General features: G+C 38.3%; 1 protein-coding gene across 14 annotated transcripts in view; it reads left to right on the top strand.

The window, feature by feature from the left end:
- Nucleotides 1-21,709, top strand: part of COL25A1 (collagen type XXV alpha 1 chain) — a 304,146-nt gene that overhangs the window by 211,619 nt on the left and 70,818 nt on the right. For 13 of the 14 annotated variants that reach the window (XM_068681944.1, XM_068681947.1, XM_068681946.1 and 10 more), the window contains exons 8-12: nucleotides 2,929-3,000; nucleotides 3,890-3,997; nucleotides 6,993-7,028; nucleotides 17,154-17,180; nucleotides 19,989-20,033. In XM_068681944.1, coding sequence (XP_068538045.1) covers nucleotides 2,929-3,000; nucleotides 3,890-3,997; nucleotides 6,993-7,028; nucleotides 17,154-17,180; nucleotides 19,989-20,033 — 288 coding nt within the window. Of the gene's footprint in view, nucleotides 1-1,997; nucleotides 2,058-2,928; nucleotides 3,001-3,889; nucleotides 3,998-6,992; nucleotides 7,029-17,153; nucleotides 17,181-19,988; nucleotides 20,034-21,709 lie in introns of all 14 variants that reach the window. The other variant, XM_068681940.1, reaches the window with a different exon arrangement.

Genomic DNA, 21,709 nt, shown 5'->3' with positions numbered 1-21,709 from the left:
GGTAACTGTGAAAATAACCATGCAGTAATCCTAAAGGCTAATGAATATGAATGAACTGGTTAAAAGATTTTCTGGTAATCCCCTTTTTAATAAATGAGATTTTAAATATATTGCATGCTGCTTAAATTTTAGATCTTTTGTAGGTTTCTTGTTTGTACTCATTTCCATTACATGGGTATTGTAGTTTTATCTAGAAGAGGAACGAACCATGGGCACAGCAGGACTAATGAGTCACAGATGTAAAGATTCTGGCACATTACCATCTAATAATTTCTTAAATTTATATTCCATAATAAGATAAATGAATATTTGATACATCTGTTTTCTAAATGATGTATCATTCCTGTCTTAGCAGTGTTTCGGGAATGAGTCTCTTAAAATGTTTGGTGGCTTAGCCTTTTTTGGTTTTGTTTTCTTTTTATTTGTTTCTAAAGAGGAGATTTCAGGTCACCAACCAATGCAGTTAGCCACACCCCGTTGCAAAGTGGGAAGGCTGGTAAAACTGCCTCTGACTTGATGGGATCCACTTGCAGGGTCTCAGCTTCCTCTTATCTCACAGCACATCAAAACCAAAGTTGCTTAATACATCTCAAAGGCACTAGTGAAGGACGTGTTGTACACATCAGAATATAACTCTGCTTTTTTTTTTTCTTTTTTTCCCCCTTTGGAAAGACCAGTATGATCTTTGTGAACCAGAGGATCTTTGTTGTCATTGCAGATGGAGATGCACAGAGCAAATACTTGTAATGATGACTCTGCTGCAGCTATCGGGCTGCTCTTTCCTGTTGGTGCTTTCCACGAGGCCAGCTGGGCTGCAGGGGGCTCGTGCACCATGGCTACCCCATGGCTCTGTGGGCTGCACCATCAGGGCTTTCATGCAAGACTTCTTGGAAGCCACCTTGTCTGGTGGTCAGAGCCAGGTGCAGCCTTTCCTTTCATAGGAGCCAAACTGCCACCCTGTAGGTCTTGCAGGGGGCTGTGCCACCAGCTCCTTCTCACGGAGGTGGCACGTATGCATGCGTGCACATAGGGAGTTTAGAGGCACAAGACCGTATGCCTCAGCCTGATGTGTCTCAACCATTTCCTGGCTCTCCATGAGCAAACCTTTGAGATCCTCTGCTTCAGATAGTGTGCTGTGCCTGGAGGATTTCTTATTTTAGGAATATACTTCTCAACCTCACAAAACTTCAGCTTTATCAGGAGGTCTGATTTGCACCCTAGAGTGCAGCACAAGAAGGGTGTTGAACTGAGAGTAAAATTCACCCCCTGTATTGCCACGCCAGGCCATGATTACCACTTTTTTGTTTTGTTTTGTTTTGTTTTTGTACCAGTACAGTATAAGTTCTGCACATCTTGGTAGAGTAGATTGTGAGAGACCACATGCAGCATACAGCACTTGATGGGAAAAATTTTGCCCTGGTTATGTATGTGTTGAAAACGTTGATTGTGGCCATTGTGGACTCCCCCAGATCTAGTAGTAGATTGTTGTTCAGTGTTTATAATTGTGTTTGTTTTACCAGTTTATGTGCTGAATGTCATATGTTAAACAGAACACGAGGAGCAGGATGGTAATTCCACAAAATGCCTCAAAATCCACTGTCACAGCTGTCAAGTTTTGCGGCAATCCGGAATCCAAGCTTTCTGCATAGCTCTCTTGAAGTGTTGTAGAACATTTGGTTGAAAATAGCTCAGTCATCAGCTGGCCGATAGCCTAACAACTGTCAAACGATCATAACAATTCATTGTAATTTCAAGAAAAGTCACCTCTGAGCAACTGCTCCTTCTAAAATCTGTTTATAATGTTGTGAAGTAACAACCTACACGTGCAGCGTAGTGCAAACCTAATTCTGTTTCCCGTATGACAGAGAGGCTGTTCCCTGTCAGTAGGCAATGTGGGGTATACTAAACATGGTGTTCGTTCTGTTTGTCTGTTAGTAAATTGTCTCTGTGCTGTTTGTGTTGTGCTGTTTTGGTACCATGTTATGCTGTGTCCCTAGGGTCTGCCAGGCTTCCCCACAGTCGCTGCTCTGCACAGTAATCAGATCCTCACCGTCAAGGTTTGTGGCTGACACGTACCTGTTCAGTCAGGTCTCTCTGTATCAGCATAAAAGTGCACATGAAATAATCATTTTTACCATGGGATAGCCATGAATCCTTATGGTGGGCCTAAGTCAACCCTCACTGCCTTTGCCTTGGTGTAAGCATTCCTGATGCAAAACATGGGATCAAATCCCTAGCTGTGTACAGTGTTACCACTGGTAGCACACGCTTTCCATGTGCTCTTGATCAGTATTTTATTTTCGGATGAAATTTTTTTTTCTGTAGTTCTGCTTCCCTGAGGCATACAGGAGTGTGGAAAACGTCAGTGAACCTGGTTATATAGAGAGTGAGTTACCTGTGTTAGATATCTGAAGTTTAATCTGTATGTGCTGATTTTTCCAAGTGCATTTGCAAATTAAGCAGGAAGGACTGAAGCTATCTGGTCAAGCTGGAGCTCCAGTCCTTATTCAAATGACACCATTCTTCATGGCACAATATGCTGGTTAGAAAATCTGACTGAAAGTTGAACTGGTGCTTTGTCTCTAGAAGCTTTGCTGAAAACAGCATCTAAAGATACTGATCCTCAGAGCCTGGATAATGAAAAATAAAAATAAAAGTGAAGAATTCTCCTAAGAAAGCTGTGGAGAAAAAAGTTACGCAGTTAATTACATATGATTAATTCATTAAAGCAGTATGTCCGGTACTTTAGAGGGCATTTTCTTCAAAGGAAAAAGCACAGCTTCTATCAGACAGAAGCACCAGTTTATATAATTTTAACTATTACAAGTCTAATGAATATATCTTTATTTCTTTCTCGGGCCTTCTGATGTCTATTCTTCAATTCTCTCATCTCTGATCTTCAACTTTTGACCTCACCTGCCTGATCAGATGGTGTTTCCTAAAATCAATCATGGGTTTCTGTCTGCTGATCAGCAGCTCATTAAACGCCGCCTCATTAAGGTAGTGCTTCATCTCACTCGAGTCTGGTTCTTCTTTACATTCAGTTTACTTTCTGCTGCACCTTTTTGTCAGATGCCTTCTTATAGCAGGTTGTTAATTTGAAAATACTCTGGAATTTAAGGAAGTATAAATGAAATTAATGCTTAAAATACAATGGGTAGCTTTGCTGAGTTGTCCACGTTTAAGATGCAGTCAGCTCTTTCAGTGGTTTGTGGTGGTATGCTGGAAATTAAAGTAGTTGAGCACCATTTCTGGTGTTTTATAAAAGGGAATGGTAATATGTTTTGAAACTTTCTTAGAAAATGTCTTTTACAAATTATTAGGTCCAAATCATTAAAGGGGTTTGGCTGATTATAACTATAAAACAGCTCCCCAAAACAGATGAAAACTTTGGGGGTAAGTGGTTATTTTCCATGGTCATGTTTGAAGTTTGTCCACGTATCACTGATGGGCCTTGGAAAGCTGCCAAGCGAGCCATCTAGTTCTTGTAAGTGAATTTTTTGTTTTTGTTTTTGCTTTAACTTCAGCTTTTTTGCGATTGTGCCAATCATGAAGTGAAGAGCTGCTTATGGAAAACAGTTACTCACTCTGGAAAAGTGGATGAGTAAAATATTGCAAAGCTATCCCAAATTTTAATGCATGTCCTGTAGTAGGACAAGCCGTATAGAATGCAAGCCTTCTGTTCTGTGGCTGATTGCACGGGACAGGTACAGCCCACTGGTCTTCAAGGCAAAGCGCTGTCTTTGCCATAAGGGGTGAAGGATGCCGGTGTCTAGCTCATGGCAGCTCCTTCCAGCTTATCTTGCATTCTTTCTGGGAAACAATGTCTTTTAGTGTGGTTGGTGCCTTGAAAGCAAACTTCTGATGATGATTTTTTTTGCTGGTTTAGGGGGACCAAGGACAAGCTGGACCCCCTGGACCTCCAGGGCCACCAGGACCCAGAGGTCCCCCAGGAGATACTGGCAAAGATGGTCCTCGAGGGATGCCTGGTATTCCGGTGAGTTAGTCTGTTGGTGTCCAAATTCCTCTCAAGTATGTGCCAGCTCAGTTTCAAAGATGGTTTGTGAAGATTGGCAAATAAGACACGTGGAGGCTGAACCACAGACAAATTTCATAGTGTACCTGAAGTCCCCCCACCACACACAGCAAGTTCATAGCAGGGCCAAGAGTAACACCTAGGTTTCTTCTCTCCCACCCCTGACAGTTTTCCCCACACCTTCTAAGGTTTCTGAGTTGCTCATTGATGTTTTAATAGCTGTGTGAGGAGGGTCTGCCCCACTCTACAAGCAGCAAATGTTGCTGCTCAGACTTCAAGATAAAGCTGAATTTGAGACTTTACATGGACTGGCTTGGATTCTTGCTTCCTAATGATTTATCCTCAAATTATGTAATTATAGTAATAAACTGCTAAATGCCGCCCAAAGTATGATTAATGTTGGAGTGAGATTCTGCCATCTTTACACAACTATAACAACACCATTTTATTTGTCTCATCCCCTGTATTTCATTAGAACTACCAGCAGAATACAGTATATTGCTTATTGTTTGTTTTAGGCACTGGATCAGACTCACAACCCGTAGCACTTCATGATGATCACTTAATCGTTGAAGAGTTACAAAACACGTAAACAGATGTATAAATGCAGGACTTTTTTTTTTTTACTTTTTTTTTTTTTTGTGGAATATGAGTATATGAGTTTTATAGTTTGTGACCGCTTTTTTATTATTTGTTTGAAAGAAATACGTCTGTGTTCATCACAAATGCCATTGTATTATCAGTGTGGAAACTGAGTGATAGGCAGGGGACACATCACAAGTCTGAAATGTCCCTTGAGGCCTGTAGTACACTAGTGTTTTTTTTGGTTTGTTTGTCTGTTTGTTTTGGAAAAAAACAAACAAACAAACAAAAAAACCCACTAAGCTCTTATTGCTCTGCCAAGTTCTAGCACAAGGTTACAGAATGACATTAGAAGTCTGTTGCTTTCACTACAATGCTTTACTTTGGCCATCAAGTTATTTCTTGTTAGTCTTTTAATGCAGTAAAATTGACTGCATTCAGCAGAGTTTCTTCTGGTTTAAAGTAGTTAGGGCTGAGGCTGAAGCCACAACCAAATTTCTGACTGCAGTGGCACCACTTTTATAATTCACATATAAGAGACTAGGAGAATCAGCTGGTGTTGCTGGTCACAATCTGATTGTGGGTTGCTTGGGTTTTTTTGCTGCTTAGCAAAGGGAACATTAGTGTTTCTCATAACAGGGAAGTAATGTATTTTATGCAATGAGGTCATGCCATGTTATAATAGTTCTGTAGTGATTTTGACTTTAGATGGCAAGAGAGGGTTTCTTTTTATAGTTTTTTTTTCTTTTCTTTTTTTCCCCAGCTGTGGCTATCTTAAGCCCTTGGAAAATCAGTTTATAGTACAGATTTAGAATCAGATACAACAAGGACTCAGAAACCAACCAGATTGCTGACTGTTGTTACCATCCTCCTTCTTCTCAGTGTCCTGTATCCACAGGTTAAATTGCTGATCCTTGAAAGGCTTGTTCTTCCATGGCTGCATGATTGATACACAGTCAAGCAGGAGAGCAGTAAAGGGAATACTTGTCCCAGAGGCAGTGACAGCTTTGTATTTTTAAAAGGCTTGTGCAGACCTTTTAGCCGAAGAGGTGAACAACAAAACAGTAGCTATACTGTGTTACAGGTAGGGACGTTGCAGCATTACAAAGCTAGAGGAGAAAGTCCTTACCATGGCCAGTATAAGGCAGTAATTTCCTTAAGCAAGTATTTCCTTGTTAGCGAGGAGCTTATAATCACCAGGGCTGCAAGAAGATGTTTTGGCCCCTGCCTTTCCCCATGCAAATACACTTGCTGTGTGTCCTGAGAAAGTCCTGCGCTCATGTCCCAAAGGGCCCAGGTGAGCAACTCCAGCAGCCATTGTGAGATTGCTGTGTGAGTCAGCTAGCAAGGTTTCAGAGGGAGCAAAAAGTCCAACCAGCTTGGATAATTTGCTGTCTGAAACCTGTGCTTGTGTGGCTTCTCTCTCACTGGTTTCTCAGTGTGTTTGCAGATGCTACATTTGTGCTTCTGAATGCACACCTACCCAGAGTAGCAGCTCTGATTCTGTTCAGTTGCCAAGAACAGCAGCATCAAAACAGTTCCCATCTGGTTTTGACAGGTTTTCTTTTATGACAAAGCTGGTAAAGATGTTCCTGCAGCTGCACTGATAAAAAAGCGCATGGATTGCCCTGTGCACATTTGGGTTTACAAGGGAGTGATCTGTAAACTAGATAAATAAAAATGATAGGAACTGTGTTTTTTTGGATAGATATCTTTAGCCCATATTGTATGACTGATCTAGTTTACTGTCTCGACAGACAGTTGTATGTGTTCATATGAGAGGAAAAGGGAGAAGATAGGTTCTGACTTTATGGAGATCTGTGCCTGCAGAAAGGCTAAATTGGAAAAATGATGGGTTACCATTTTGAAAAGCAGTCCAGGTATTTAACAGATGAGTAATTATCGCATGCCTTCAAAATCTCAATATTCATGGGTTTACACGATACGATAATCTGCAACGGTAAGTTATGCATGCTGACTGTGGTGATGACACAGAACACTCAGTAATTTTGGAATATGTAAACAGTGGGATTCAGCACACGTGTGAAAATAACCTTTCTCTGTGTTCTTTAGCACAATTCACTGGAGTGGAATATTATGATTGGAACCAAGGGGCAGGGAATCAGGACACCAGTGTTTAACTGTTGCCTGGAGAACTACACCATTAAAAGATGGTGAAATAGTACTTTGCCTCTTAAAATACGTGTGATTTGGTCTATTACTTTAAAAAGCAATGTGTATATGTGTATATATATATAATGTGTAGTAAGTTGCCATACCTGTTAAAGAATGGAATTTTTAAAGTCAATGTTATGAGGTAAAGCAATGAATTCAAGACATGCTACTGAAATTATTCACACTTTTTTTTTTTAAGGGTGAGCCTGGAAAAACAGGCGAACAAGGACTGACAGTAAGTACTCTTCCAGTTTGCTAAGAAACTGTAACAGATTTTTAACACCTTTTTGAAAACGTGGAATTCCAGAGAGCTTTATAACTGTATTTCCAAACCTTCCTTTGTCTCAGTGCATTTGATGTCTCATTTGTGAAGAATACACGAGAAAGACAAATTTCCTCTTTTTACATACATTTGCCTGTAATATAAGACCAGCCAGTTCTTTCAGGTTGCAGAAACAGAGGGAAATAAAACAGTCAGGGGCACAGCAAAGCGAAAGAACCAGGCAAGGTTTGCCTGGTTTGTGACCCCCACTTACCACTGTCACTGAAGTTGAATTGTCTGCCTTGAGACCATGGAGCAGCACAACAGCCATCTACTTATTTTAAGGGCCAAAATCCCAGCTGTCTCTGTGGCAATTGTTCTGTCCCTTTGCTTGATGGAACGGCGAAGGCACAGTACAGCATACGGAAACAGTCAGAATATTATCCTCTCTTGAGGTTTTGTTTTTGTTTTTTTTTTGTCATGTGTGGGAGAATATAAAAGCCAAATGAATGCACTTTTCCCAAATATTCAGATATGGGAGAAGATGTTTTCTGTCACATCAGGAACTAATTAGCCCTATTCATTTGGAAGCAAACTGAAGCTTCACTGGTTGTAAATCAGCTTCAGCCACAGGGTAAAGCATCAGAAGTTTCTGTCTGTCCCAGAACTGTGAAACACACAGTGATTTTTTTCATTAAGATCTCCCTAAACACTCGTGGTCATTTTTATTTTTTTATGAGAGATGACAGAATTGTAGCCCATGCCATGTGTTTTTGATTCCTGAATGCTTCTGAGAAGGAAGATTATATGCTTAGCAATCACTGCAGATATGATTACTACCTATTTGAATTTATGAAGTTTTAAACAGGTGTGATGATACTTTATCTTGAAAAATTGCAATGCATTTTGGATTGACAAAATCCAAAGTGTTTTGGAAGAATAAGTCAAGATTCTGAGACTCTGAAATATCTGCTGTGATCAGGAAGTTAGTCCTATTTTCTTTTCAAAATAAAGATTCAAGAGAACCAAAATCAAAGCCTCTTAAAGGTACTACCTTGTGTTTTAGCACATTGTAGGTTATTTTTTCTTCTTTCTGTTTTGGTTTATTGGGCCCTATTGTTAATAATATGTATAATAGATAGGAAAGATATATATATATATATATACATATATATATATATATATTTGTTCTGTTTTGTTTCATTTGTAATCTCCTTTTTGACCTCTGAACCAAACTCACTCATTCTTCAACAGTGTCTTCCTTCTGTTCAAGACCAGGTCTTCAGGGTCACAGATTCTGTGAGGGTCTTTAAAGTCAAAGAGAGTCCGTCACCATGTTCAGAAGATTCCCACTGCTCTAAACTAGCCATCTGTGTGTAAGAACTAAACAAATGCTACTGAGCCGTTTCTCTAAATGCAGCTGTGTTTAAATAGGGAGAAAAAGTATTATAAAAATCAAATTAGCAAGCTTGAATTAGAAAAAGATCCCAGACTATATGAACTCCCAGCTCCAAGTGCTTGGTCTAAAAGCTAGTCTTATGGCTTAAGCATTAAGTTGTGTATAGATCAAGCAAAGAGCACCAGGGTATCAGGGAAGCAATTAATTTATTTTTATTTTTCTTGGTGCTTTTGACATATCCTTTATGCCAGTACAGGTTTCCAGACTGTCTTCCCTGTGGAAAGTGCGACAACTGTTGAGATACTGTCTAGCTTCATCTAACATCTTCTTCCATCGTGTATTTCTTCACTCAAATACCTCTTTGCTTCCATATTGAAATTTGAGGTGCTGCTACAGAAGTTGCTGATTTCCCAAAAGGTGCACTGTAAATTGTGCTGCCAGAGAAAATAGGTATAGTTTGCTGTGGAGAACACAGGCCTACCTGTAATTCTTTTTCCATATTATCCATCCATCTTTTCAAAGTAAATTATAGCACAGACCTCTGCCCTGAGGGACTTCTAGGTTAATATTGCAGGAACTATTTTGTAAAGGCTAACCTTTGTTTCACACTGAGTCTGAAGTACAAGTATCTGGTTTTTCTTCATTTGAAGTAGAATCTGGGAAATAGATGCACATAAAGCACTACCAGTCCTGGTCTCCCAGAAGCCCACCTGTGGATTCTGACTTGCCCATGTCCAAGACCCTTTCCAGTAAGAAGCCAAATAGTGTGGCATGTACTCTGGTTCTTCTTCCAGAATGGAGACAGGATACAATCAAGGAGAGCACCAGATGCTCAGAAACAATCCCTAACTTTTGGATGTACTTGCTGATGTTGGTGGAAGCCAAAGGCTATTTGTATCCTAAAGGAGCACACTCTCAGCAGCTTTAAATCACGTGGTGCTGTTTAATTCAAGAAGAGCTGCAGGCCTGACCTCTAGATTATAATAGTGGGGATAGAAGCTTTTCTTTTCCAAAAGTGGTTTACACTTGTGTTCAGTGACATGCCTCAGTATTTCTAGGTGAATATACAGAATATTGTTAGAGCCGATGAACTCGGTTTTAACCTCTGAACCAACAATGGCATAGCTTGAAATTACTTAGTTTTCTATTTTCTCTTCTTACAAGAAGTAGAATAAAACTCCTGAAGAGTGCAAGGTGGTAGATAATGAGATAATAGCATGTTTTCCAGCTGGTGTCTCAGAATGTACCACAAGCCTATTACACATTTGAGGAACTTGTGACCTACTCAAACAATGATTCACAAGAAGTTGAAATCATTTTAATGCAGTTGGAGTTTTAGAAGTGTTCATGTTCTCATTGAAACAAGAAATATTCTCATTTCTCATTGAAATAGGAAATCCAGTGATTCTAGTGAAGACAGGGCAATTTATTCCACCTGAGAACCTGCTGCCACATTCTTCTCAATTATTAGTGAATTGCTGTGTCAATAAAGAAAAAGAAAATTGTGTCTCAGGTGGTGTAAGAGAGTGCAGTAATAATTTGGGACCTTTCTCCCTCTCGGGCAGGGGAGGCTTGTTTGGACCAGATACAGATGATAATGTATCTGATGACAATGTCTGAGATCTCTCGCACGAGTTCTACTTTGTCATGAGAGAGCTCAACCAATCTTAGGTGCACAAGGGAAGTTTAACCTGAAGACAGGGAATAACTTTTCTTTTTCTCCATGTCCAATATAAGTATGTGTGGGTTGCTTCAGGGTGGTAGGAGGAGAGGGCTTGGAAAGCCAGTTGTTGCTTACAGGGGTGTCTCATTCCCTGTTGAAAATGTTCCCAGATTGTCAGAGTGCCAGCGTGCTTCTGTTGCTCTTGTGGTTGAGATGTTGTGGAGGGCTGGTTTGCAAGGTCTTCTGTCACTATTTGTTGGTATGTCAGGAAGAACCTGCTTCATTTTTAAGCCGCGTAGGGAACAAGGGAGCTCAGTTTATTTTCAGTAAGGTGGAGGCTTAGTTCTAAGTTGGAAAGGAGCGATTGTATGCATCTTTAATGTTACAAGAGAGTGTAAGAATGGCTAGTTAGTTCCCATTTGTGTCTGGTTTCCAGGGCACTTGAAAGCCCTTTGGGTGTACTTTCTGCAGGAGTTGAAGGTATCGTTCCTCTGTGCAGAAAGGATTCAGAGAATTCAGAGGGAGGCCAAGCAGTGGGGTAATGCCAAAGGGATTAAGTTTTGTAATGTAATGTGGAACTAGCAAAATGTCTGCTATGCAAGAGGGAAGACTGGCAGTTTCCTTAGCTTTTCAACCTTTTCAGTTAAAGTTGTGCCTTGCCTCTCATAACTCATCCCTCTTCCCATGACATTTACCTTCTCTTCCTGGTGATAAGGATTCTTAAATGCCAGACTTTTTTTTTTTTTTCCTTCTAATCTTCTCATTTTTTCAGAATGGATCATAAATGAATTTGTGATTTTTCTGCACCTACAAGCTAGGATTTCTGGTTGCTAATGAGGTACTTAATGTAGTCAGTGACAAGAAACCTCAAATGCTGACACTGATAGACTGAAGTTTTCAAATTCAAAAATTGCAGTAGGACAGAAGGTATGCATAGGTTGTTTTTATTTCTAATTTCCATATGGGAGGACTTTTTCAAACATTCTTGGTACTTTTATATTTAGAACTATTCTCAACCAGTGCATAGTGATAAAAATTGGAAAATCAAAATTTGTGATAATTTTAACTCCTTGGAAAATAAGTCATTTTAAATGTGTTCAGCGTAAGAGTCAACAGCTTCTTGTCATTGAGAAAAATATATTTTTTCTCCAGATATTGGCTTTAAAGACATGTAAGTAATTTTACAGATGTTTTTCATGAACAGAAAGGTCCAGAACAACCAAGGAATGCAGGTAAAGGTGTCTCTTTGCAAAAGAAATCTATACTATAATGATTAACCCAAATGCAAAATCACTCTACTTAAGATGTATTGTTTTCCAAACTAGCAGTCTTGTACAGTATTGCTGGGCATCTGTTCAAGAAAACAAGACTTACTCTTTTTACTGGTTATTCAGAATAAGAAGGACCTTTTTCCAAAGGATATTCCCATAGATGTGAAGAGTAGAAGAGTGTAACTTTGCAGTTAAATCTGTAAAAAGTCAGATATTTAAAATGTATTAATATACATTTTTTGTGTGAGGTTTAAAAAACAAAACAAACAAAAAACACCAACAAAAAAACGCCACCAATGACAACTGAGAGGGAGTTGGCAGAACTGACTGAGAAGTGCTGCTAGCTTCAGTTCAGTCTTTCAGGCCAATGGCCAAGGACAGATCCTCACCTGGTGTGAGTCTTCATAGTTCCTCCAGGAAATTACTAATTGTGATTTTGCTTTCAATAGCCAGAGATCTTCAGCAGCCTTCTTGGTTTCATTCTGGAAGCACGTTCACAGTAAATTTTAGAAGGTGTTGTTTGGAGTTTATGGAGAACTAGCAGCTGAAGTGGAAAATTTCAGCCTGTGCCTCCCACAGTAACTTCTTTTTTTTTTTTTCTTCACAGTATAAATGCATTTGCCTTAACCTATAAGTGCTAGTCTTAGGGAAATTAGTCTTTGGCATTCTGGAACCTCTGTACTTCAGTAAAGGTTGCCTGGGATGTCAGAACAGTGACTAAGAGAATGATGATGAGAAGCTCTGCCTGAGCACTAATTAACAGTTACTGCTGATCCTTTCATCAATGAAGGTAGCATATGGGACTGCTGCTTAATCAAAAGTTATGTGAGGTTTCCCATCATAGCTGATCTGTTTTCTTAGCTGGTCTTTCTTTTATCTAGCTAGTTCGTCAGTACTAAAGCATTGCACATTTCAATACTAGTACTCCAGATATTGCAGTCTTTATGAAACACTCTTCAAACACACAGGAACACATTTTCAGAATTACATTGCATGCCTGCTGTACACAGAAAATGGGATCAGCGAGCAGAACACAGGTTTCTCTGAAATGCGGGTAAATACTTTTTGTGAAACCTGTGCTTTTCCTCTTCATGTACATCTTCTGGGTTTCCTTCCTAAATTCGCTGTTGTTAGGTTTGTGGAAAAAATAGTGTTTCATGATTCTTATAGGCACAAGGGAAAATATGCATTCTCAGATACATTCTTGGTACTTCCTTTGTCCCACAGAAAATAGAGTACCTACTAAAGGTCTTCTAGTTATAAGGAATTTTTACTTTAGACAGGTAGTATGGAAGTGTTTTTAAAAAAAAAAAAAATTTAATTTTGTTGTTGTTTTATTTCAGAGCTTTGGAATAAGAGAGTTTTTGTATGTATGTATTGAACCATCATGACATGCTTTGTTTTATAACTTTTTCAGTATATCAACTTTTTCAGTATATGTTTATTTTTTGTTATATTTTTGCTTTTTCATTTGGTGTTCGTGATCGCTATCTGTGAAATCTGATACCTTGTAAAACAAATCATTACACCTATCCCAGACCTGCAAATAGAAAATACTCCAAGCTTCCTATTTTATACATTTCTTTAAATGTTAAGCAACTGAGACATGGGAAATTAAATATAAAAACACAACAGGAGCCTGTTCTTAAAGTACCACACCCTGAATTTCTGTGTCTTTGAATTACAGCTTTAACCTTCACCGGGCAGCATTATTTTTCAGCTTGCTGAAGCACAAGCAGCAAAGTAAGCCTAAAAGAAAAACATAATTGTAACATGAGAAGCAAGATCTATGAAGAATTCTGGACTCAGAGTTTTTTTTTTTTTACTACATTTGGGTCAACATTTTCAGTTTTTATTGTTATTATTATTTCAGGTAGTTGTTAGTCAAGGCACTCAAATGTGTCAGGCTGTAACTTCCTTTGATCATTTCTGTGATGCCAAGATTTGATATGGATCAAGCCCTGGAGATCCCTTGATTTTAGGAAACAGAGGTTGAAAAATGGTATTCATCATGGAAATCTCTTAACTTTTAAAACCACAATTGCTTAGAACACTTAAAAACATTTGTTTACCCTTGGATGCCCAGTTTTTCAAGTGCGTAAGTACATATCAGATAATTCTCCATCTCCAGAAACATACAAATAGCAGTTGAATTTCTTGGGACCAACACAATTTCTTTTTCCGGCCTCCTGTTGAGGAGTGAATTGAATGAGAATCTACTTCAATGAAGCCCTGCAGCAGCTTGTCACATCTGCCTAACTAGTTTACTCAGTTGCACAAGACTGAAAATGGTTCTTTAGAAGTGTTCAGGGTAACTGAAATAGTGAGAACTATTTTTAATTTCTGTTATTTTTAGTTACCCTCCTATTTTGGGCAACCATATCAATCAAATTTTTCTGCTACATCAGCTGAAATTTCCCACTGAGTATTTAGCAATTTAAAGGAAAACAGGTTGATTTTCAAAGATGCTAAGCAGTTACTTTATCCAAACGATTGAATGGCGTCAATAGTTCTCATGAACTGGAGTTTTTGAAACCAAGATGCTCTTTACAAAATGAGTGCTCTAACATCAGTCACCAGTGGTTTTCAAGTTGATCCAAGCACCCTTACATGGAAATTCTGACAATTTCCAATAATACATGCAAGAGGTGGATAATCTGTGTAGATGAACTTGATAACAGTTATAGATATTTGTTGATATAGATATCAGAGGGAGGTGGAATTAGGAGGTGAAAGAAGGCTGTGGCTCTTTTTCTGTAGGCTTTAGTTTTACCTTCTTCATATTCCCAGTGATGATAGTCACAGCAGCTGAATAACTATATGTTACTTATTATTAAGGAAAAAAATACCACATACCAAAAAGAAAACACCTGGGGAGTTGGTTGTGGAACCCTTCTGGTATTTCTTGCCTTCTGGTCCTGTCTCAAGACCTACACAGAGATTTTAATTGCTGGTGTTACTGTCTGTTCATCAAGTGGGCAATGCAGTCTTCTTCCCAGATCAGTTAAATATTTAGAAAAAAAAAAAAAATCAGACAGTCCTATTGAAGTTCCCATTTCCTATACAGGATCTTCTGGAAGCTATGAATTGTATCTCTGGGAATGCACTGAAGTCTTTTATTTATTTATTTATTTTTTAATCCCTTCATGCTCCTCCCTCTCACAAATTGTATTTACTTACTTTTATTTCTGTTTATCCAGTGCAATTCTGTACCTTGCTTAGATAATGTAAGTAACTCATAGAAAACAGGTACTTCATGGCAATTCAGGAGTTTTTTACTGTTTGTCAAAGTCAGTCTTTGTTAGTAACTAAATTTCAGATTTTCTGTTTATGTGGCTGCTGACACGAATATGTGGGGGATGGATGGGAGGTGTCAACTGATGAGCTGCTGTGTTTCCACATAACTGTGAGCTTCTTTCCCAGTGCTAGGGAGCAGCCCTTTATAGGAAAATTGTCTTATTCAGCTGTAGCTTACAGTCTGAGCACTCACAGAATAAGAAGCACTTATTACATGTAAATTGTAAAATTTAAACTTTTAACTTTAAGCTTTTAATTTCAAAATTTCAATCAGCTTGCTGAAGGTGGCCGTATTTTTGAGGACTGTTCTTGTCATTAACTGGTGTAATAGCTCAGTGGGCATGAGACACGGGAGTAATTTCCAGTCTGAATAAAATTTTAAGTACCAGAAATATAAAACTGCTAATTGTATAAAATATTTAATAGTAAGTATCTACAGCTTTTCTCTAAATGGTTCATTTTAAAAGCACAATGAGAGCCAGATTTTGCTACTGTGTAAATACTTTCTTATTCAGTAACTCCTCTGGAGGAGCTGGAATGATGGCAGCAGTGAGGGGAAAATTCTAGGGAAAGATATTTTCCTGGAGACATCCGCAGTGTTTTGAATTTTATCCATCCCACAAGTTGACAGCTACAAGCACCAGGCACAGAAATGCTCAAAAGAGCAGCACATTTCACAGTTCACTTTGGGGAATACTATTAATAAGTGAGTGATAAATTTACCTTCAGAGAGTAACTTTGTTTTGAAGGCTCCCAAGTGATGTTTTCATAGAGCTGGATGTCTTCCTGGAGACTTCTTGAGCATTGCTTGCAAGCAATAGCCTGTTCATTTACCACATTATGTAGTAATGGTGCCCTCAGCCTCAAGTAAATCTTATGCTTAGAATTCAGGCACTTACTGAAAAAAAAATAAATAAATAAATAAAAAAATTAAATAACAGTTTACTGAAATGTGGTAGATTGGTATGATTTTTCTCCACTCTGAAAAACCACATGATCACTCTACTCACTACTCTAATCATCATCAGAGCTGAGTGCTTGGGTACTTTCATGTCCTTTTGAAGAAAAAGGAGGAAATTTGTGATCCTGCATCACACAGGTGTCTTTCCTTTTACAAAATCTGTCCCTACAGTCAAAAGGAGATGCTTGCAAGACCCTCATTCTGCTGAGATAATCAGACAGAAGTTTCAAGAAGAAACGCTAATTTGTGCTTTTGCAAGTTCTGATGTCTGGCCCAGATGAGTGAATCCATGTTTAAAACTGCAAGGTTTTCATCCAGTTCAGGGGATCCAGTACCAAGAATTACAACCAGTGAAGCTTTTCCACGTTAGCAGTTAATGTTGCATCAGAGCAATGTTCCAACAGGCCCTGCATCTACCAGAAAGGGATAGTTCAGCCTAACTTCACAGTACCCTAAAAACCAATTTGGCCCAACAATTTGAAGCATCAATACTATTGTTCAAGATTTCTGAATAATTCCAGTTCTGACATCAATTCCTCTTTTATCCTTTCAAACTTCAGAAGGAGTGGGATTCTCCAGTTTGGGGCTTTTTGTTTTTCACCCTCCTGGACTCAGAATTATCTTGCTTGATATAGGACCAGTACCTCCAATAGGAACATGGGGAAAAGATTACCTAAGGACTGTGCTGGACATGGTCTGACTCTTACCAAAACAAACTGACATAATGTCAAAGACATGGTTGGCTGATCTATTTCCCTGCTGCTTCCCCTCTCCGCTGTGGCCACAAACCACTTGGGTACTTCAGAGATGCCAGACGAGAAATGGGCCCAATTAATATCAGCGAGGCTTGGACTCCTCTGTGACATTAAGCAGTTAAGCTTTCCCACATTGAGGTATCTCTTCCTGCCTTCTCAGGTCACAGGGGCAAAGTGGTGGTTCTTTACTTCCCAAGAGTATTCTTAATGATTTCTGAAGTATTTTCTGTTATTTGCAGTTGATGGCATAAATCACGTGTTGGGTAAAACATAGTCATGAATGTCGATACCTTTAATGAACTAGAAGATGAGGAGATGTAGAGGCTTATGCTTCTCTCTGTCAAATAAAATAAAATAAGCTTGGTTGCATAAACGTTGCTTTTATTCTGCCGAGCAGAAATATTACCATGGACACACAATTGGCTGTTAGTTGGTATCAGAAACAGAAAATAAACAGTCATCTTAATGCTGATAGATTTGTCAGTACCAGAAAAAACAGATGGGATGGAAGAGAAAAGATTAGAAAGGGGGAAAATTTGAGTCTTCCACTTAGTAGTTAAATCTGTTCCAAAAGAAGAGAAAAGACCCATTGTGCATTTTCAGCAGAAAGTTTTGCTTTTCCTTGATGTATAAAACATCAGCTGGTTTCAGTCCAGTATCTGAATGCTTACACAATAGGACAGTTTTAATTGGTCATTTATGTTTAAATTGGCTTGAGTTATTATGTTAATTGAATTGTTTTCCCTTTGCAGGGACCTCAGGGGCCTCCAGGACAAAAGGTATAGTATAAACAACAAAACTGTGAAAGTGATTATTCCTCCTGGTGCCAAATTGTAAGCAGAAAAGGTGAATGGAATTAGCTACTGTACACCACATTGAATCCATTAGTTTAAGCTCTGAATTTTGTTTTTGCAAAATGCAACTATATAACGTGAGATGTAAGATTTCCCATTTCCACCGTCCTTGGAAGTTCAAGCAATGTAAAACAGACTCTTTTCAATCTGTCTGTTTAACATTCAGATGAATAGGTCACTATAACTTTCTTATTCTTGCCCTGGTACAACTATGAAACCAAAGGTAAAACGTTGTGAAAGGTGGGGAGATAGGGTTTCTGATTAAATGCATGTCCTTACTCAAGTAGATCAGTGCCATATGACTACAGAATCGACCAGCAGCAACAAAGCACATAGGTGTTGCTGATAAATGGTTCTTGGCTGACTGTGTTCAGGTGGTCTGCCAGTGTTTTCCTGTTCCTTGTAACCCAGGACCTGACTTCCTATGAATGCCTTTAGCATTATTTACACTCATTAAAGCTGACTGCCTCAGTTTGATGGAGTGAGCTTTGGATTTATGGAATTACATCATTAAAACAGTCCTAGATGTATCAGCAATAGCAGCTAGTAAGTGGCACCATTCCAGCATCCTCACCCACACACCACCAAAGCAGTTCATTTTCACATTGATTTCAAGAGATAAGAAGGGTTATGGAAGATATTTGATTTGGGCAGGCTTAATTTGTATTAAGGAAAAAAAAAAAGGAATTAGTAGTATTAACTTACGTGGCAAAGTTGTCACCTCTTTTTCTTCTGAGATAATATTCTTTAAAATGAAGGTTTGCTTGCATGCGTTAAAATGAAACTTTATGAACAAAAGAAAGGAAAGCATGGTAATATGTAAAAATGTAATAACAGAGCACATAAATCCATGGGATTTTGCCATGGATATAGCTATAAACCATACAGAGTTTGCAAGCTGAAGGAGAAGACTACTCTTCATGTTTAGCAATGCAGGAATGTGACATTGTAAAACTGTAATGATTTAGAAGTTGCCATTATACAATTATTTGTATAATTGTATGGGGGAGTGGGATTTTTTGAGTGTACAGCATCAGCAAAACCCACATGCTGATGAGCTTTTGAATATATGATAAACCTTTATTGGTTACGAGAATGATAGAATCAATTTTATTTATACTTTCTAACATCCTGTGTTTCATAAGAAGTCAGTGGCTATATGAGACTGTCACTGAGAGGAGGAATTGTTACAAGCAGGATGTTTTTTTCAGGCTGATGGTTTAATGCCATTTGTCTTATAGTTTTCTGAAAAATTACACAAAGATGTGAAAATGCTCACAAAAGGCCCCTTTGCAGTAGCTAGCAGTCATGGCCATGCATCCAGCAAATAGAGGCAACAGGAATGCCAAAGTGAAAGCTTTGGGAATAAGGGGAAAGCATTCAGGGTCATGGAAACAGGCTGAGATGCCAGTATATTATTTTTTACTGATTTGCAGCTCTGCTGTGAGCTGAAGCCTCCAGGGCTTTCAAATGTTGGAGTTTTTTGGAGGCCTTCATGAGTTGTTTCCGTTTCTTGTTTCACAGGATTATTCCATCCATTATTTCCTCAACTCTATTTTTTTGGCAAACGTGCATCCATTTTGGCTGCATTCCCTCTGGGTGTTGGTGTCCTTCCACTAAACCATTTTTAGTGAAACCTCTAACCGATGTGAATAGAGGGGAAAACGTTGTACGCTGACTCTTGGGCCTCAGGGCCTGACAGGCCTCACAGGGTGCTCATTTGTTTTATGGGTGCTGGGCAACTGTACATCTCACCGTTGACAAAATTTCTGCCTTTCCCAACGCCCTGGCCATATTTTTTTTTTTTAGAGTACCAGCCTTTCAAGTATCTATTGCACTTTTGTAATGTGTTAAGGTGCTTAGTAGTGGAAAATAAAAATTATGCTCACAGTTTCCTTGCTGAGCAACAACAATTTTATAGAAAGAAGGGAAAAAACCTGTGTGATCTCATAATTTTCCTGCTTTCCTCATGCCTTAGCTTTTTACTAAACATCTGTAGCAACAGTCAGAAAAGTTCCTTCAAAAAAAAAATAAAAAAATTGTCCATGATACAGAAGTATGAGAGCTGTGTAAAAAGATCTCTCATGTTACAAGTCAGTGATAACATTTGGTTTCCCCTTTTGTCTACTCCATGTGTTTGTCCTGTTTATTTTTATTTTATTTCATTCTATTACATTTCATTTCATTTTATTTTAAATGATTGCAGTAATGTTGGTGCAATTTGAGAGAGTATCAGCAATTAACACTTTTCAGGCTGAATTGTTGGAGATTATCCCTTAAAAGATTTTAAATAGATTGACCCTACCAGTTATTGAGCTAGAAGCATCCCTCCACTCTAGATGCTTTAAACATTTGAAGCATTAAAGGTTTCGTTCAGGTGCTATGTTAGATTGTGTCAGAACAATCTCAAAATTTATTGAGTGCATTAAATGGAATTCCAATTTAATTGTTACATTTCTTGTGAAGCATCCACAACATCACAAAGTAGACACAAACTTGAGGCTTGCTTCTGAGAGGCCATACAGTGGGGCAGTCATTAAACTGTACAGCAGGAGAACATGTATAAAATGTCATCTGAAAAGAGAGCTCAGCTTGACTGAAAATTAGTTTTTGAAAAATTTGTTGCACTTTCAATATGCAAGTATTCACCATCATTTTTAAGTACTGTATTAAGAGATGAAAGGTTTCATGACCTGTTTAATTTGCTAAACGCTGGCGTCTGTTTACCACCAGGGTTCTGTTGGAGTGCCTGGTGTTCCAGGGAGAGATGGACAAGTGGTGAGTTCGCTTGACTTTGTCAGCACTGCGGTTATTTATGTCATTGATTAAAGCTACTCAGGGCTCGCAGGGCTCCTTCACATGAGCAATATGCAGCAGTACAGCCAGAGCTCTGATTTCAAATTAGTTTATTGGAAAGGAAAGTACAATCTGATTTGTGCTTTGAAGTAATCTTTTCTAGCCTAAATTAAACAGTCATTGAACATAATTAAGCTGAATGTCTGATGTTTGGATTTGATGATGACTGATAGACATCCATATATGTGATGTGTAACATTAGACGATGTTGTTACAAACTGATTTTTTTTCTGCAGGTTTGGGTTTTGTTTTGTTTTATTTTCTATTAATTCAGTCCCATGATGCAAACACTTATATGATATTGGATATTTATACGGTGCCAATGCATTTTTAATGCAAACTACAGAGAATCATGAGAGTGGAAAAGCAGGTGGAGAATAATATAAAATTATTGCCAGGGAAGAAAATGCAGAGAAATTAATTGAAAAGAAATAATCTTGAATGCAATTGGGAGGAGATGCTAAGTCAGACAAGTCGGTGTCATCTTTCAGAGCCAACACCAAGTTGACTCAGTTCAGAGCGGCGCTCCATAAGGAGGGGTCGCAGTAAAGCAGCAGGGCTGTTTCACAGCATTGCTGAGGTTTGTTGGCAAAGCTGGGTGGTGAAGTTTAAATAATATCCCTCCCTGACTGTAAACAGTATTATCCATCTGTTGTTCTCATAAGCACTAACATTCACGCTGAACTTGAAAAGCACTTGCAGGGAATACCAAAAGAAAAATGTATAATATAGCTTGTTCACTGTGCTTAAAAAGCAATAGATGAGAGTGTATAAAGACCATATTATACAATCCCTTCTCCTGCCTCCCTCCTCAAGAGCCCACGGGGAACAAGGCACTAAGATATTGTAAATAATTGAATTTAAATTGGTCTTTCCCAACAATAAAGATATATTGCTTCTGTTAACACAATATATAACCCGTATAAGACTTGCATTTTGATAGCGGTTATAGGAAATGATGTAATAATGAGTTATTTTGCTTTAGTGATAAGGATAATGCTATGAACCTATTATTTTAAAATTATTATATTCAGAAAATTATGACTACTGTGGAGCAACAAAAGAAAAAAATATTTGGAATTAGCTATATATAACACACAAGCAATTATTAAAAATACCTTACAAAACAAATTTGTGTGAAGACCTGAGATTCTTCCTTGGTATTGCGTGTCTGCATTCAGTTGCAACGTGAATGTTAGGAAGTAGTTGCAAACACAGCTGGCATTGTTGTACACAATTCAAGTAATTCTTGTGACCAACGTATGGGCGCAAGACCAGTGAAGACACATTTTGTAGCATAATATTCTTTGGATGTGCAGGATGATGAGAGAAGACTGGACAGAATAGTTTCAAACACATTGAATAGAATAGAACTGATGATTAATTTTTTATCAAAGTGTTTAACTTTTATTAGTATCATCATGTAAAGTCTGTTGAGAAATCTTTACTCACATGTGCCAAATGTCCAAAATTTATCTGGTTATCTGTCATTTTGGAAGACATAGATTTATTTATTTACTTACTTATTTGAAGGATGTATTAGGTTGTTGTACATCTGTTTTTAGGAGACCACATAGACTTAATTGCAATCATGTTTC

Source organism: Anas acuta, chromosome 4, assembly GCF_963932015.1.
Source record: "Anas acuta chromosome 4, bAnaAcu1.1, whole genome shotgun sequence".
Taxonomy (NCBI): Eukaryota; Metazoa; Chordata; class Aves; order Anseriformes; family Anatidae; genus Anas; species Anas acuta.
This window is presented reverse-complemented; position numbering and strand designations above follow the sequence as displayed.